The sequence below is a fragment of the Centroberyx affinis genome, unplaced genomic scaffold (assembly GCF_046629955.1).
Source record: "Centroberyx affinis isolate AG114_WGS23_722 - 3 ecotype Tasmania unplaced genomic scaffold, CSIRO-AGI_Caff_v1 ptg000432l_1, whole genome shotgun sequence".
In the NCBI taxonomy this organism is placed as follows: domain Eukaryota; kingdom Metazoa; phylum Chordata; class Actinopteri; order Beryciformes; family Berycidae; genus Centroberyx; species Centroberyx affinis.
Window position 1 is genome coordinate 169593 of NW_027279096.1, and position 17908 is coordinate 187500.

Consider the following 17908-nt stretch of genomic DNA (forward strand, 5'->3'; position numbering starts at 1 on the left):
TCCCTCCCCGCTCCCTCTATCCCAATAACTTTGTCTCATCTATTTCCTGACTTCCTCTCCTCTCCTCATCATCCCGCCCTATTTCCTTCAATCCATCCCTGCCTCCCTCCCTCACCCGTCCATACATCCCCTACCTCCTTCCTTCTCCTCCATCTTCAACCTCTCCCTCACTCCATTCCTACCTTCTCCCTCTTTCTTTCTCTTTCTTTCTTTCTCTGCCTCCCTCCTTGCCTGATTCTCTCCCTCGCCCTTCCTCCACCAGTCTTTCCCTTCCTCCATCCATCCCGCTCTCTCTCTATCTCTCTCTGACAGTCTCTCTCTGCAGTGTGTGTGTTTGTGTGTGTGTGTGTGTGTGTGTGTGTGTGTGAGTCGGGGCGGGATAATCATAGCTAACCCAATAAAGCGTCACACAGGCCCCCCTAGCCCATCCATCAGCGTGCGTCTGGGAAACGCTTCCCCACGCTACGCCGGCCCCACGCGGACCCAAACCTGACAGCCATATAAATGTCTGCAATATACATATCCCATATAAATATGTCTGCAGAAACCCAACACAGACTGGGGGGGGTAAAGTGTGTGTGTGTCTGTGTGTGTATTTGTAAATGTGTCTCTGTGAGAGCCTGTGTGTGTGTCTCTGTGTGACTGTGTGTATTCGCTTCAGTGTGTGCGGCCACGAAGAAAAACAAATAAAACATACACTAAGCGTCAGAGAATAAATAAAACAAATAATATGGAAAAAATGAAATGTGTACATATATGCAAATCTTTATGCAAATGATAATGCCTCATAATATCTGTTTCTACAGTTAGGATTCATATGTGTAATATAACAACCACACACACACACAAATGCAGGCATGTGATAAACGTGCACACAGACACAGTGTTTCATTACCTTCCAGTGAGTGGATGCCTTTCTCCCGTGAAGTGTCGTAAACGTTGTTGAAGTAGTCTCCAGCGTTTGGGTCGGCACCGGCTTCGAGCAGAACCTTCACCGCACTGGAAAACACAGACATACACACACACACACACAAACATTTACCTTAGAATCCAACCTAGATTCACGCGCACCATAATTAAGCATTTGCAGTCCCCCACTGCTAGAAAAATGTGTCAATTATTCTTAAAGAAATAATCAAATCTTACTGCTTCCTAAAACACATGTAAACATATAGACAATGTTGAGAATTTGCCCCAGCATCTAAATATGAAGGCATTTGGAGCGACAATTAGGTCTGGTACTGGAAATGGGACATTGACTGGGTTTGTTGACCGGGACGAGGCTCGCTCCCTTCAACATCAATAAACCCACCCTCACGTCTAGAAAATAAACACACTGCACACATCAGTTTCCGAATAGAGGCTGATGCAAATTTCGAATTTCTTAGTTGACCATGACGCTTCGACCTGACTCACTACCATGGCTGGTCTGCCCCGTTTCCGTGGATACACGCCAATGGGCACCTCCCTCCTTCTCTCCCTCTCTACACACTTCTTCATGCTCCACAGCTTGGTCATGGCCCTCGTTGCGCGCGTGTGTGTGTGTGTGTGTGTGCCTCATAACATGTACATATGTGTACATTGAAGGGGCAAGGGTCGGGGTTATTTCCGGCGCCGTTGGGGGGTCTGTGTGTAGCAGTGGGTGTTTGTGTGTGTAGTCCTTCATTGGAGCGCACCGCACCGCCTTATAGAACAAACACCAAGTACCTCGGCAACACCACTCACTGTGACCCAACGGACATTCCAGGTACCGTCTCTCCGTCTACAGAACACACACACTTTCCCTTTACCACCCTGAACATGAGCAATGGCTTTGACATTGAGACGCAGACACACACACACACACATGCACACACACACTAAAGCTAGTCAGCTAGTCTGTGTCGGCTGGGAGAGAAGACGTGGGCGATGGCCGAAACATGAACCCTGCCAGTAAGCTGCTTGCTGTCATTAAACTTGCGACTACGTAATATAACCTCTGTGTGGTAGCAATGGATCATTTCCAGCTAAATGATTATGGCAGGAAAAAGAGGCCTGAAATTGCTTACATGGAGCAAAATGATTATTCATAGCAGGATATCTCCAGTTTGGGCCTCCTAGCAGGATGTTATTCATGCTACACCTTCCATTCAGTCTTCAAATTTGATTATTGATAACGGATATGGTCGCATGAATGACCAAGCTATTTCAACAGTTAACTCTTATATTTAGACTAAGGAGCCAATTTAAGGGTGAAGAGTGAATTTAAACATCCTCTCCAACTGTTAAAGCTACCGGAAATGGAGGGTTTTTAAAAAAACTGAAATGTCCAATTGACCGAAATACATTTAAACACCAGGACAAAAAATATTCAAAATACAAAGCATGGGTGTGTATTTTATGTGTATAGTCCACATTGCAGCAGATATACATCTAATGCAGGTATCAATGAAGGGAATCTTGTTCCCTATGCCTTCTTGGTAAACCAGTGAGTCTGGAAGCTCAGGGATGGAGAAAAAATGAACATGGCATAATATCAAAACACACATTTTCTCCATTATATGAGTAAAACAGTGGAAGAAAAACAGCTTGCTCTCCCCTCCATCCATGTGATTAGATAAATGCCTATATGCTCTTAGGTATTTTGTGTGTTGGCCTCCAGAGAACCTGTGAGTTTCTGTGGGAGAGCGAAGGCTGAGAACAGCCTGGCCAGGTCTTTGTGTCTGACCTTGCTGAGGGGGGTATAAAGGACTATCGGGGGGTCCCCTTTTGTTACTGTATCACTATGGCTAGGGGCGAGGGGGGGGCAGTGACCCACAGAGGGTTCTTCTCTCACCCTTGCAAGCACTTCTACAAACACACAGTCTCCGCATCCTCTGAGACACACACACACACACACACACACACACACACACACACACACGCACACAAATTATGGTTGGTCACACGAGGCTGGGCAGGGGTGTGTGAAGAAACGAGATGGTCTGAAAAGGGTTAATGGCATCGGAAAGGTAAACACGCAGGGATAAAGAGAGGAAAACTGTGGAGGAGGAGGAGGAAAGGATGAAAGCAGGGAAGGGTAGATAAAAAGATGAAAGAGAAGGGGATTTAATTATAAAAGAGGGTCCTAAGACTGATGAGCTCTTATAAACAGTTTATAGTTTTACTAATCAACTGGTGATCAAGTGTCTAACTTTATTTAGGACGTGAAGGAAGAGAGCTGCAGCACTAATTTGAAGCCAAACTGAAGGCATGCAGGGGGTAACGAGGTTAAACTGACACTTCAAAGGATTGGGCCAAAAATTCAAATAGCAGACTTACAAGCGCTAAAGCAATATTATCTGAAAACTACAAGCTTATTTTACTGTCATAAAAAGCTAAACTGAACTGGGAGTTAGTTAAACTGGGAGTGAGTTATCCAACTGCTGAGTGAACACCCTCGTCTCCAACTTTATTCAATTGTCTTGATCTTCTCACCCTCTGCGCCTCAGTAATGCTCTCTCTTTGGCACAGCGTGTGTGAAAAAGAAGAGGCACTTTTTTTTGGACTGGGACTGGACATCTTCCTCGGTTAATCCTCTGCTTTGTTTGGTTTTTCACTGGTCCAGCGATGCAAACCATTCTTTAACCTTGGGGCTACAACTGCAGTCACAGTTCTGATATTATAATGTTAATGTAACGATGTGATACTTTATTGATCTCCATTGTGAAATTCTCTTTTCACTTGCCCTCCTCAGCAGGGAGGTCAGAGGTCAGGCTCAGCTACAGAACAGCGCCACTGGAGCTGGTAGGGATTCAGTGTGTTGCTCAAAGACACTTCAGCAGAACAGATGCTTACCAACAAGGGGACTTGAACCCTGGTCCTGCAGATGAAGGACTGTCTCCCTGCTCAGTACACCACCCTGCTGCTCCTATACCACTCCAATACCACTAAAAGCTTAACATAATGACTGCAGATCACTTGCCAAAGCAGATGCTGAGGCTGGTAGATTAAGCCAAATTTTGCCAACATGTGACTGGTGGCAACGCTGGGGTCTGGTGTTAGTTTCCCATCCTGCCCTGGGGTGAAGACAGGAAGCAGACACTTCCGTCTCCCCCGGGCCAGACAAGACACCTGAGCTGAGCTGACCATCCATGTGTCTGACCACCTGGCCCAGACGCTGGACCTCACTTGACCCCACCTCACCTGCCGCACACCTGGGGTCAGCTAGCTGCCAGGAAGGAGGGTTCACCGGACTCATTTACTTTCTTTTCTTTTCTTTCTGCCAAACAACCGGAGTGGTCAAAGACACATTCCAAGCAACTGGGAAGTTTTTTTTTTTGCAAATTATGATGTATCCAATTAGAAAAGCTGAATGAAAATTGAATACAATTTTCTCAATATTGCAAAAAGTTTGCATTTATTTTGTTGATAAAGAAAGTATGTGATAAACAGCAAGGGAAACATAGTTGCCTAATCAATAATGACGTAGGCGTGGTTTGATCAACCAAACAAATGGTTCAGCTTCATTGCCAACAGTATAAATGTGGCTTTGGGTGTTCAGAAATGTTTTGTAAAATATCTGTCCACCTCGGCTGCACAGACATGTCAAACCTGCTGTCGCTCACATGTATAAAAGGTGCCCATCATGGTTATGTGGCCATTCGTTGGTGCATTAGAATATCGTCGAGTGCATTTCTTTGTTTTAGTCTTTGGACAAAAGTGTAAAATAAGGCCAACATTAGCTGACACCAAAGAACAATAACAACTTGCCCAAAACTACTACATTTCTTTAAAGACTTTCTGTTTTTCTAGTGGATGTTTTTTTGACATTCAGGAAGTCTGTTTATTCACTTCAACCCAGCTGATGGAAACACAACTTTTTTTGCAACATTTCAAAAGCTGATGTTAAATTCACTTGACAGTTAGATGGAATCATAGCTACTGTGCTGATAATAGCATAGTTGCTATGCCAACTCTTGTGGTAACCATGGAGATAGATAGTGATCTCTTGTTTTCTCCTGTTTTGTATTCTTATGTATATATACTACTTTGAAAAAAAACAGAGAGTAATCACTGTATATAAACTAAAATACTCTTTAGGACGTTCTGTATTGTGATCATGGCTGCCCCTCTCAGGTATTATTGCTATAGCTTTACTACGGAGAAAACATGGTGAGGAATTTAGCCTGCAGAACCATCAGGACATCCCATAAATATGAATATATTGTGTCACTGAACCAGAATACTTAGTGCATTACAAAACACTAACCATCACAATAGTATTGTATCGTGACCAAAATACTGTGTTAATATTCTACTGGGAGCTCTCTGGCGATTCTCACCCGTCCCCCAGCTATTCAACCAAGCTAATCCCAGTCCCAAACCCATAATCCCACTCCACAACTCTCTCTCTCCACAGCTAAACTATTCTCTCCCTCTCTCTTTCCCAACGAGCCACTCATCCTCTCGTTCCATCATCTCTACGCTTTCTCCCCCTTCTGTTTTTTTTTTTTTTTTAATCCCCCGCAAACGAGTCACTCGGCTGACAGGTCGGAACGGTCAACAGGCGTCACACTCGGCTGAGCGCTCTTTGTGCACGTGAATGCAGGAAGGGAGGGACGGAGGGAGAGAAAGAGAGATGGAGATGGGCATTGTGTGTTAAAGAGTGCAAACAGTGGGCCAGGCCCTGCGCCTCCCTGATTTAGCTCCACATCAAAGTTAAGCAAACACACATCCCCCTGGTGTCCCACCCTTAATTCTGACACACACCCCTCTACTCCACCCCTAATTCTCTCACACACAGCCGCACCCCGACCCCTGAACACAAGCTAGGCTGTCTGGTGGACATTACACCTAGAAACGATCAGAAGACAACCGCCGTTTCCCCAAAAATGGTGTTGCGGTTAAATCCCCTTTCTCCTAAAACACATTTATCGCTCCAGGCCCAGGAAAATATAAATATAGTGCGAGACAAGAGGCAGAATCATTCAGCAATGAGATCCTTGTTGACATATTGGCTATGGGCTAGACCTTGTTTATGAGTAATGCTCCCTGTGTTTTCACTTAGCGGCTGCAAATAAAGTTGTGTGTGACTGAGTAATAGGCAGATGCCCTGGAAGATATTTGGTATAAACTCCCCTTGTCTGTGTGTGCGCGTGCATGTGTATGAGTGTGTGTGCAGTGCATATACAGTATGTTTGTGAGTGGATGTACGTGCGCGTGTGTGTGTGTGAGAGAGAGAGAGGTGTGTGAGTGATGTGTGTGAACCGGTGTTCTGTCTTCCCTGCAGCAGTGACGGCTCACTGGGGGGTTGGAAGACGGGATTAAACACAGAGGAGTGTCACCGCCTCCCTGAGTTATAGCACTCATAACACACACACACACACACACACACACACAAAAGTCAGTGTAACGCCACACACATACAAACACACACAGTGCTACACACAGTGTGTGTACACACAGACAAGCAAAATTTGTAACAAAAAAAACACTTAACACACAGAGAGAAGTGCATCACATCACTTTACACGACACACGGCACACATGAACTTATGTCACACAGCCACAATCAGTCACACACACATTGTGTACACACATCAAACATCACCACACAGCACAACAATCAAACAATCACATTTGTCTCTGAGGCTGGGTTAGAGGCAGGACAGTGTGTAAAGGAAGATGCTTAACTATAGAGATCCAGTATGTTGAATTACTTTGATCGTATGAGTGGCTGGGCAGTGAGAGGTGGGTCAGGTCAGGAGAGAGCATCATGCTTTAATCAGCGATGGATTCAGAAGCACTCAGGGAAAACGGCACAAAAACATCAAGCTACAGTTAGAAATTAATGGGAATTGTATGCCCAAAAACCTGAAATCCTAAAAAAAACAAAAAAATAAGGAAAGAAAAATCACATCCCTGCATCCCCGTGTAGGCTATCTGTGTGTGACAGTGTGTGTCCTTCTGTGTGTTGCTATCTTTATATTCAAGGCGGGCCCCTGTGGGTCTGCTCACAGCACTTGACCTAAACGGTCAGAATGTGTCCATTTTAGTAGGATAAATTCATACCATCTACAAAACTGAAAAAGGAGCAAATGTTAAAGTTCAAATTGAAAGTAAGGAAGGTCATTTTTCAATTATTTTCACATAACGCTTCTCAGTTGCTTTCCTGTGCTCACAAATTTAGAAGCGCATGAGCTCCTTGAACAAAAATGTGACCGCAGAGTCCTGATGGAGTGTCCAAAAAAAAAAAAAAATCCCTCCCTGTAAATTGGATTTGGCCCAGCCTTAACCTCAGCCCCTCTCTGTGTTGTGTGTGTTCTGGGGGCCAGGGGGCTAATTTAATTTGTTGGACAGAGGGATGGGGGAACGGGTAAAGACCGTCTGTCAGCCTGAAAGTCGCACTTTGCACTTCAGAAGACCTACTGTAACAACTAGAGGATGGGCAGGGTTCAGCACCCGACTCACACACACACACACACACACACACACACACACACACACACACACACACACCCACTAACACACACGGACAGCTGCAGAATATTAAAATGCTGCATTAGTATTACATTCACTCATCAGTGAGGACACCCCCGCACTCTCCCAAACATGATTTGTTCAGTGGGTCCAAATTTAACAAGGGGGTATGAACACACACACACACACACACACACACACACACACACACACACGCACACACACACTCTCTCTCTCTCTCACAGACCTGTGTTGTCGGTTCATGGCAGCCACCATGACAGCGGTCCAGCCGAGACGGTGGCGGTGATTGGGGTCCACGCCCTCCTGCAACAGCCTGATGGGAAACAGAAACAGAGAGTGGTTACAATTTACTCTACTGCATCATCAAATCTACATTGATTCAACACAGAAAGGAAACAAGGACCGAATTCAGTACTGCTATCGAATTTTTTATATTTCAACAGGTACTGGTACAGAATCAGGATTAATTTATACTTGAAAAGGGAAACCATGCACACAAACTAGGGCTGGGCGATATGGACCAAAAATCATATCTCTGTATTTTTAGGCTGAATGGCGATACACGATATATATCTCTGTATTTTCTACAAATTGGGCTAAATGTTCAGTTGTAAGTAGGGCTGGGCGATATGGACAAAATCAAATATCACAATATTTTTGACCAAATACCTCGATATCGATATTGCGACAATATTGTAGAGATGACTATTGGTGCTTTCACAAAATATTTACACAATGAGATTTTTGATAAATAATCATCAGTAATGTGGATATAATGACTAAGTGGGTAAAGGCAAATAATAGAACAGCTAGAACAGTCTGGTAAGTTCAGAAAATTACATCACTTTACTGTAATGCAGCCTTTAAAACCCACTTATGGCATATCACAATATTACAATATCCAAAATCTAAGACGATATCTAGTCTCATATCATGATATCGATATAATATCGATATATTGCCCAGCCCTAACACAAACAATGCATAAAACAAGTTGTTGGTTTGACTGGTCAGCTGGTCAGGCCTGCTTGCCTTGTTGTCACACACCCCAGACCTCAACAGACACACCAGCATAAAACTAACCCCGGTCCCCTTTGTCATTCTCTGGAGCTCCATATTGGGTACCAGACCCTGTGCCTGTGTCTGTGTGTTTAAGCCAGGTGTGTGTTGAGTTCCGTGCCTGAGGGTATGACATCAGGTACTGGGGTGGCATGGTCCCTACAAGTGTGTGTGTGTGTGTGTGTGTGTGTGTGTGTGTGTAAGCGATCCGTCTGTCCCCTCTCGTGCTGAGCAGGCAGACAGTGTGTGTGTTTACAGTCAACACAGTGGCCTCTGTCTGGTCTGCTCTCGGCTCCGCTGCTCTCTGGCCCTGTTTTCACTGTTCTCACTGCCTTGTCTGCTTGTGATATTCGGGTTTTGGTAAATGCTTCACGACTGAGTGCAACGCTTGTTTTGATTCTTTCACCTCCCAGCTGCTTTTGCTGCTTTAAACTCATCAGTCTAACAGAGGGGTTGGGGTTTGGTATGAGCTTCAATGGAGAGTTTTAGGGTCACATGATGGTCTAAATGCTGTTTCAGAGGCTTTTCAACCCTGGCAAGAATAAAATTATGGAGGAAACACTGAATCTTTGTAATGTTTTGTCATGAAAATGTTCAAATAGATATTGAATATCAGCACAAAATACATACTTCAATACAAAAACACTGGTATGGTTATTGGCCTTCAAAAACCAATATCAGTCAAACCCTACTTTTTTTTTTTTTGGCCAAATAAAGGCAACCTGCATGAGAGTACATCAGTTTAATATGTGTGTTTAAATGCTATATTAAGATTACAAATTGTTTCACCACAGTTATAATATAATGTGTTTTTAAACCCCAGTGAGAATGAGGCCTCTATCCTCTCCACTGCCTCTGAACAGACACACCCCGACACTCTACCTCCGCTACGCACTAAACCAAAGCACTTAACACATCTGTGACCTGCCGACTGCTGTCTGTCTGTCTGTCCGTCTGTCTTACTGCACTCTCACCTACACCATCTGCCGCATGGGGACAGGTAACCCAAACCTGCAAATGGAGACACACATGGATAAACACATATAGGTACACATGCACATACATGGAGACACGTACCCAGTAACACACAGATACAAAGACACATAACCCGCATACATACGAACACATGTTGAGGTGCACATGGATGCACACACACATTTTTCTACCCAGAATAAGTGTGCAGTGTGACTGAGCGGAACACCAGACGACTATCAAACAAGAAGTGCGGTGATGTGCGTGTGTTTCAGTGTAACCATATGTAAAAATAGAGGTAGCTTTTTGCAAAATAGTATTTTGCAGTCACAGGGTAAATTTACACACCAAGTTTCAGGTTGATATGAGTCTCTGCATGTGTGTGTGTGTGTGACTACACAGTGCTTCTTGTTCAAAATAATGCAACAGCCGCTCTGTCCAGTTATTAATGAGTATGGTCCTTCTTACCAGGAAGACAGATGGTATCAAGAAGTACTAAAGGCCTGGTAGCACACACGCACGAACACACACACACACACACACACACACACACACACACACACACACACACACACACACAGATACCCTCCTGCCCCACCCGTTTTGGATGACTGGGTCTGAGTGTGCTGGGAAATTGCAGAGGAGTATGTTTGAGTTTAAGATCAGCCTCAGAGTATGTATGTGTGTGTGTGTGTGTTTGTGTGTATGTGTGTAAATGTGTACAATTGTGTGTTAGAGAGGCTAAATAGAGGGCAAAAATGCGTAGTGAGAGAAAAAGACTGGGAAAAGGCTAAAAGCAGATGAAGAGGGAAAAAAAATCACAGCACACTGTTGAAAAGCTAACTAAGTGTGGCTGAGCGTGACCTTCCTGCTGCAACTGTCTCTTCATTCTCTGTCTCACTCTCTCACTCACTAACACACACATACACACACACACACAGAGCGATACAGCCCTCTTCCTCCATCTAGTGGTTGTTTATGGGATTACAACCACAGTGACATAACCAAGTACTTTCATAACTGCTGATGATCTAGTCTGTTCTGGCACATGGCATCAGCAGGTGATCTGTGACTGTGGCAGCTATGAGTTCAAAACAATGCTACAAAAAACTAGGAAGAGATGGGGGAATAAACAGGAGTGGTGTGTCCAAAAAGCCTGAAAACTGGGGGGAAAACCTCAGAGAAAAACTCATCCCTGCTCTATAAAGGTTAGACAGAGACATCATTATACTGCAGAAAGTGCTTTGGTCTTTATTCAAAACCAAGGAAACAGAGACAGAAAGAAAGAGTTGAACTTCTCCTTGGGGTAAATTATGGTAACCGCTGCATTCTGGGGTGTGAGTCTGATGTCAGCTCATTGACTTGTTAGCAGGGTTACTTTGTTTACCTTTTTGAACACTGACTACACCTACAGGGGGTTTACTGTAATCTCTATCACATGACTCGCATGTGGAGAGTGTTAAGGATATAAATATCAGCATCAGGGCCTGGAGCTTGTGCTGCTTTGCCCTGGTGCTCGATGTGTGTGTGAGATGTGAGATGTGACCTACAATGTTTGTTTATTTGTTGGATTTTGCTGAAACTTGGGGGAATCATACATCTCACACTGCGTTCTCACATTTTAAAAATTATACTGATCAGCCAAAGGGGGAGGGTCACTACATCATTTGTTCGCTCATCCATGTGTCAGGTGCGATATCTCAGATACTGTTGATCTGATTTTGACAAAACTTGGTGAAATGATGCATCTCACTGCTGCGTTCCAGAAAAAATACACTGATTGGCCCAAGGAGGAAAGTACATTAACAACTCAAAACAAGGTGAAATATTTGTTACTGAGTGGCCCAGACAGGGTCTTCATCATTCATGGGGGACAACATGTGTACTGTTGCCTTGTTTATTTTGGATCAATTAGGCTATATAGGGTGGTTCGGAGAGGGAGAGAGAGAGAGAGAGAGAGAGAGAGAGAGCGAGAGAGAGAGCATTATTGTTTGCTATGAGTGTGTGAGTGGTACCTGGCCACATCTTGAGAGTTATTGGTCCTTGCTGCCTCCAGAAGAGAATCACCTTGAGAAAAAAGAGAGACACACCATAGCATTATCAAAAAGAACAGAGAAAACACACATGCAAACATGAACACACATAAAGAAATGCACACACACACACACACACACACACACTACACACAAAACAGCTGATATGGTCTACCTTTGTTGTCAGAGTCTTTCTTCAGGCAGAAGGCCACAGCTGCAGCAGACAGCACCCCGGCAGAAGCCACTCCATACGGGCTTGGACCTCCACTGGAGTCCCGGCCTCCCCCTCCACTCCTCTGCCTGCTCTCCTCCCAGTACTGGTTGTTATTGCGCCCCCTGCTGGCCAAAGCAGCCCAGGAGCTACGACGATTCTCCAGGTTGGAGAGCCACCTAGGGGCGAGGTGGTGGTACTGCACCGCCGGATTCACACTGGCACTTGCTGTCTCTTCAGCCAAAATACCCCTCCTGGAAACCCGGGACGTGGAGATGATGGGGTTACGGTTGGTCTCCGGTGTCTCGCGGATGCCCTGGCATGCGGCATCACCAGTACTGGTCTGAAGCACGCGGCTGCACGGTGACAGGCTGCGCGACCTTCGAGCAAACAGCCTAGTCGGAACTGATGATAACATGGCGATAAACTCACCGAAAACGAGGCGGGGGTGAAAAACCTCGGCTTGACAGTAATTCCGGATAGCAACGAATCACATACAAGCCGGAATCACAGTGTTAATCCGCCTTTAATAACGGTTATACCTCCGTTACAGGTAGCTAATAACGACCAGGACTGAGACGAAAACAACCGCTGCGTCTCATCGCGGCGTGGATGTCACCAGAACGCGCGGTGCAGTGTGGGAAAGGTAGTTTTTTAACAGGAAATACCGAGGGTTACTGAGATCTTTAGCTACTGCGTACTTCTGCCTTCGCTTTAATTAAGTCAGAGTAAAGCGGACTGGATCGCATAGGTAGGAGTCAGTTTCTGCGAGATGCTGATTTTATTTAGCCAAACTAATGTTAGTAAGCTACTGAAAACGTCGCGAGACCTAGACGTGTCATTAAAATAGAAATAGACAATTTAATGAACAATGTTTAGCCGGTGCTCCTGTTCTGCGCATGCGTAATGTAGTGATGTATAACGTCTAAACGATATTTAGGAAGTTTCTTGCATAAATTGGCTATATAGCTGTCCTGCCCACTGACTATTCATTAATAGTCCAATTTTATACAGTTGTGTTGTACACTGCTTCGGTCTAGAGGACAGGAGTTTCCATACGCTGCAATAGGATGTGAACTATCTTGACGGTTGACTGCAGACTCTTTGGTTTGGTCTTTAGTTTTACTTCTCAACGAGCAATTTCCCCAGTATATCCGAACAACAGGACAGAGTTGTGTCTTTTTGTGTGGGTTTGCATATATGTCTCCTTTGTTTACACATTGTTACAGGACTGTCAGACTGACATGAATTTGATGACACAAGCTGTTGTTTTGTCAAACTATTTTTCCTTGATAGTGCATGACCACCAGGTGGCGCCAGAGTAGAGTACAATTAAGGGGTCATGGCTGTTACAGTGCCATTACAGGCATATGTCATCATCTGACAACAGTCTACATGGGACATAATATGTCCCAGAATGGCTTGATAAAGGTTTGTTGTTATCAGGACAGAAAGGGACTATAGGTCGGCCTTTAGCAGCAAGACAAGACAGAAAGAAAGAGGGGGTTGACAGAGTGAACTTTAAATGCCAAGTGCAGGACAGGACTCAGGATAGGACTTAGGTAACCTGTAATTTCACCATACCTCCAACTGTAATCAGATGCTGTGACAGAAAGGTGGAGCAGAGGTACACTACAGCAAGGCTGAGGTCTTAAACTTTTCTCAACGGGACACAGATTGAACAAATTCAGTGTTGCCTTTGGACCAAATCTCATCAAAAACGTATATGCTCATTAAAACATAAAACTATCCATCCACAATCTATCCATCCAAAACTTCTGTCAACACTGCATGGTTTAAATTGTCACCTGTTGTCCTCTGCAGCCACAGCCCTGCATCCTCTTTTTCTCCATCTTTATATCTTCATCTGCTTCTTTTTCCAATCAAACTCCAATTAGGCCGCCAAGAGCTAGAAGAAATAGGTAGAAAAACTTTTATTCCCAGAGCCATAAAACAGAAAAACTTAAACACACAGGCTCAACCCGTTACAGGTGTGCAATATAAATGGGGTTTGTGTATATTGCTGGCATCTGTATTTTTCATATTTTCTGCTATTGCTGTGTATTAGGATTCTATTATATGTTTGGTAACTGTGTTGAATTGGGTATGATTGTGTTTTATTTCTCCTGGCTGCAAAACGAATTTCCCTGTTGGGACCATAAAGGTACTGAACTGAACTGAACCGAGCTGTAATTACCTCTTTACTCTTCCCATCCGTAGTGTAACTCCTCATATTTCATTATAACTGCTTCAAATAGGCCTGCCTTCCTCCTCCTCCTCCTCCTCCTCCTCACACTCCTCCTTTACCACCTCTTCCATCTCCTCCTCCTCCTCATTTTTATGTTGAGCAAAAGAAAGATGAGATACATGTGTCAGTGAACAGAACACACTAAATACTAAACAATATAGACTTTATGTGCTTTATTAATCTTCCCCAATTTGAACAAATTGTTTTTGTTTTTAATGTATCCACTTCACTGTGAATGTAAAAGAGAGGAGAAAAAAAGAGAAAAGACAGATTATAGCCTGTGGTGGAAACCCCAATGGCCTTCTTTCAAGTGATTTAAATTCTTATCTTTTATCTGAGTGGAAAACATGGTCAGACATTTTCTCCACCTGAAGAAAAATCTATCCACTCTGGACTCCCTCCAAACCTAGAAGTACACCAAACACACACACACACACACACACACACACACACACACACACACACACACACAACACACAAACACCCAGATGCCTATGAAAGCAGGGCTGTAGCTCAAAGTTGAGGGGAAACATCACATAAATTTACTGCCTCCTGCACCAGTAAATCAGCCTGATATAAATATGTCGGCGTGTCTTTAAATACACTCTGTGAGCAGAACTGTTCTGATGGAAAACACTGTCTGCCTCACACAGTGGTGTAGAGGTAGATGATCGGGAGGTGTGTTTACCGCCTCCCTAAACACACACACCTATGTTAATAGTAATTGATCAGTGAGAATTTACCTGTACACACAATTGGATGTTACAGTCCTTTGTGTCATAATCCAGGTTGAGCGTTCATGCAGAAACCCAATTCAGTCAAAAGAATGATGTACTAATCCGCAAATGGAGACTATATCTATATATATAGGACATACTCCCTACATCCCCAGAAAAAGAGAGAAAGTTAAGGAAATGGGCATATTGTGATCATATTCATTGGCTGATACGAGAGTAGGCCTATACTTTATTACATATGGAAAAGTGGATGGGTATTATCCTGTAGACATGGAGTTGTCATTTAGGACTTTGTTATTCTGTGTCTAGGCTGTGATGATGTGAAACTGTATTCATCCCAGTAAGGAAATTCTCCTCTCACTTGCCCATCTCGCAGGGTCAGTTATGGAAAACCAGACCTCCAGCTGGTAGGGATTCAGTGTTTTACTCATGGACACTACAGCAGGGCGGCTGCTTGTCAACACAGGGGCTTGAACCCGGGGTTGAAGGGCGGTTCCTCTGACCACTAGGCTAACCTGCCGCCCCGCAAAACCATAGAAATTAGTAGGTGGGTAAACTGTATGCCCACAGGGAGAGATGGCTATATTATGCCCAAATGAATGATGTATAACTGTGTATACAGAGTGATGTAATGGGAGTTGTGAGTATACCATTGAGAATTGCCTGCTGAGGATAGGTATAGTCTACTGTAATTATGCGGATAAGAGGATTTGCTCTGTGATGCCCAGTGGAAGAGGGAGGTAGATTCAATATACTGGCATACAGTGCTTTGACTGCACAAGGCTATTTAGCCCTGGCACCAACTACAAAAAAATATTATTTCACCACAGACAGAATATGATGCTGGATGGTCATTAATCACATGCAGCTAAATGCAGCCACATGCAGAAAAAGCTTGCATAGCCTATTATACTTGTTTTATGTTTTTACACAAATGTATGTGTGTCTATGTAGCATATGTAAGATCTGTGTGAGAAAGAAAGAAAGAAAGAAAGATTTTTCTTTTTTTTTGGATCTCGAGGTGTCGTGAGAACACCCACAGATCAAACTGAGAGGCCCAACAGTGAAGCTTATAATGGGCCCACACACTGAAAAATGAAAGGGGAGAGAGAGATGGAGAGAAAGAGACCTGAGGAAGAGAAATAGACAGATAGAGAGGTGGAAAGACAGACAGACAGAGACTGAGAAATAAACCGATGGAGACAGACAGACAGGCAGAGCGAGAGAATAAAAGACAGAGAAAAAATACTGTGATATCCCTATAGGGACTTATAATGTGCCCATGGTTCTCAATAGTCAGTTTATAGTGACCTTATCGTAACAGATGGTATTTTTATTGCTTATGCTATCACTATAATATTCCTATAATACTTCCGAGGAACTTAGTGTGTCCGTGACATTTGTATAGTGTCTAAAGTTTATTATAGGGTTTACTATCGTAAGAGTAGAAAGAGGGAGAGAGAGAAAGAGGAGAGAGAGAGAGACAGATAGAGAAAGACCCGCAGCATTGTGCACGTCAGCTGAGAGAAGCCAGGCGCGCCCCCGCCGCTCCATGTACCAGTTCATAAAGGTGCTTGTGTGTGGCGTGTCAGTGCGGGGTGCGTTCAAGTGCTGTCGGAAATATGGCAATTACGAGCTGAGCGCACATCAGCTACAACTGAACGGATGGAGAAGGTGATATATTTTATGAACATATGTTATGGTTTGGAATTCCATGTAAATAATTAGTATTATTGTTGCGTCTCTTTGTTTAAAGTGTAGTTGCACACCTTTTTGTTTCTAGATAAATTAATTAAAACACCAATTACATGCTTGCACCTTTTCTCCTCTTAATTCAGCCACTGCAGAACAAGGTAAAGTTGCAAAGGTCCATTTTATTATTCCCGACCAAAAGCACTTGAATGAACGAAAACTCCCATTTATGACTTCCTCGGAGGTGGGAGTTTATGAGCAGTACCGAAAGGCAGCATGTTGCCTGGCGGAGGCGGTCCCACCCAGATTGACAATGTAGCCCTCGATGCGTCGCTTGCCTATTCCGCTTTATTTCCCCTCCTCTCCTCCTCCTCCTCCTCTTCCTCCTCCTATTTCTCACTGCATCTGCTCTACCACCTGCAACAGCAGCGACGCAGCGATGGGGAGCTGCTGCAAATTATAAACTTAGCCTATACGGAAGACCAGAATTGAGAGAGAGAGAGACAGAGAGAGAGAGAGAGAGAGAGAGACGCGGAAACACAGAAACATATGGTCTGTCTGAAGAGCGGCTATTGGACTCCTGAAACTTATTTTATTACCGCAATCAATGGAAACATCGTCCACTTGATTTTTTGACACGTCTTAACGGTATTTTGCATGCTTTCACCTGTGTGTGTCTGTGTTTCAGCCCCTGTTTGATTAGTTTGTGCCGGGTAGATTGCGGTTGCCTGCTGAACGCGTACACGCACACGCGCACACACTCACACACAGAGACCATCACAAGACGCGGCGCAGCCTGCAAAAGCTTCTTGCTAGGAGGAAATTGAATTAGATAAGTTATTTCCCACAGAAGAGGAGGGTAGGACTGGCTGGCTCTCATCTCCCCCTTCATCTCACTGGCTCACCGTCTCTCCCCCATCCCAGCCCCGCTCCTCCCATCTCCCGGTGATTTCCCCGGTAATAAGCCATGTCTGGAGAGTGTGTGACCGTCCCGGACGACCGGGCGTTCGCCAGCTTCAAGGCGGAGTGTCTGTGCGAGGAGGGCTGGAGTGTGACCTATAGCAAGTCGGGCATCACGGTGTGGACCCAGGCTCCGGGGGAGAAGTCCATCCACAAAATCAAGGTGAGACTGGTTAACCTGCTGATATCAAACACCACAGCAAGAATATACTGCAAGTCCCGATAGGGATATTGTACTGATACCAGAGGGGATTAAAAAACACCATAAAGTACCATAAGGTCAATACACTCACTCACTGTTAAGCACACTGAATCCATATAGGAATATTTTAGTAGCACCATAGAAGATCAATGGGGGTAGAGGGGTGGGGCGTGTGTGTGTGTGTGTGTGTGTGTGTGTGTGTGTGTGTGTGTGTGTGTGTGTGTGTGTGCGCGCGCGCGCGCGAGTGTATGCGTGTGCGTGCTAAACAGGGAAAGTAGTAACGCCATGGTAATATGCAGGACAGCCTATACACATAGGGAAAGGAAGAATAGA

At 44.4% G+C, this 17908-nt stretch overlaps 2 protein-coding genes across 3 annotated transcripts in view; one reads left to right on the forward strand and one right to left on the reverse strand.

The window, feature by feature from the left end:
* The window catches only part of clpb (ClpB family mitochondrial disaggregase), a 38197-nt gene extending 25869 nt beyond the window's left edge, over positions 1-12328 (reverse strand). Inside the window, exons 1-4 of the mRNA XM_071516827.1 lie at positions 11701-12328; positions 11508-11559; positions 7688-7774; positions 896-999 (exon numbers count right to left, since the gene is read on the reverse strand). Coding sequence (XP_071372928.1) covers positions 896-999; positions 7688-7774; positions 11508-11559; positions 11701-12154 — 697 coding nt within the window. The 5' untranslated portion in view covers positions 12155-12328. The remainder of the gene's footprint in view (positions 1-895; positions 1000-7687; positions 7775-11507; positions 11560-11700) is intronic.
* A 4411-nt stretch (positions 12329-16739) lies between these two features.
* The window catches only part of stard10 (StAR related lipid transfer domain containing 10), a 17030-nt gene continuing 15861 nt past the window's right edge, over positions 16740-17908 (forward strand). Inside the window, exons 1-2 of one of the 2 annotated variants that reach the window (XM_071516825.1) lie at positions 16740-17061; positions 17338-17536. In XM_071516825.1, coding sequence (XP_071372926.1) covers positions 17381-17536 — 156 coding nt within the window. In that variant the 5' untranslated portion in view covers positions 16740-17061; positions 17338-17380. Of the gene's footprint in view, positions 17537-17908 lie in introns of both variants that reach the window. The other variant, XM_071516824.1, reaches the window with a different exon arrangement.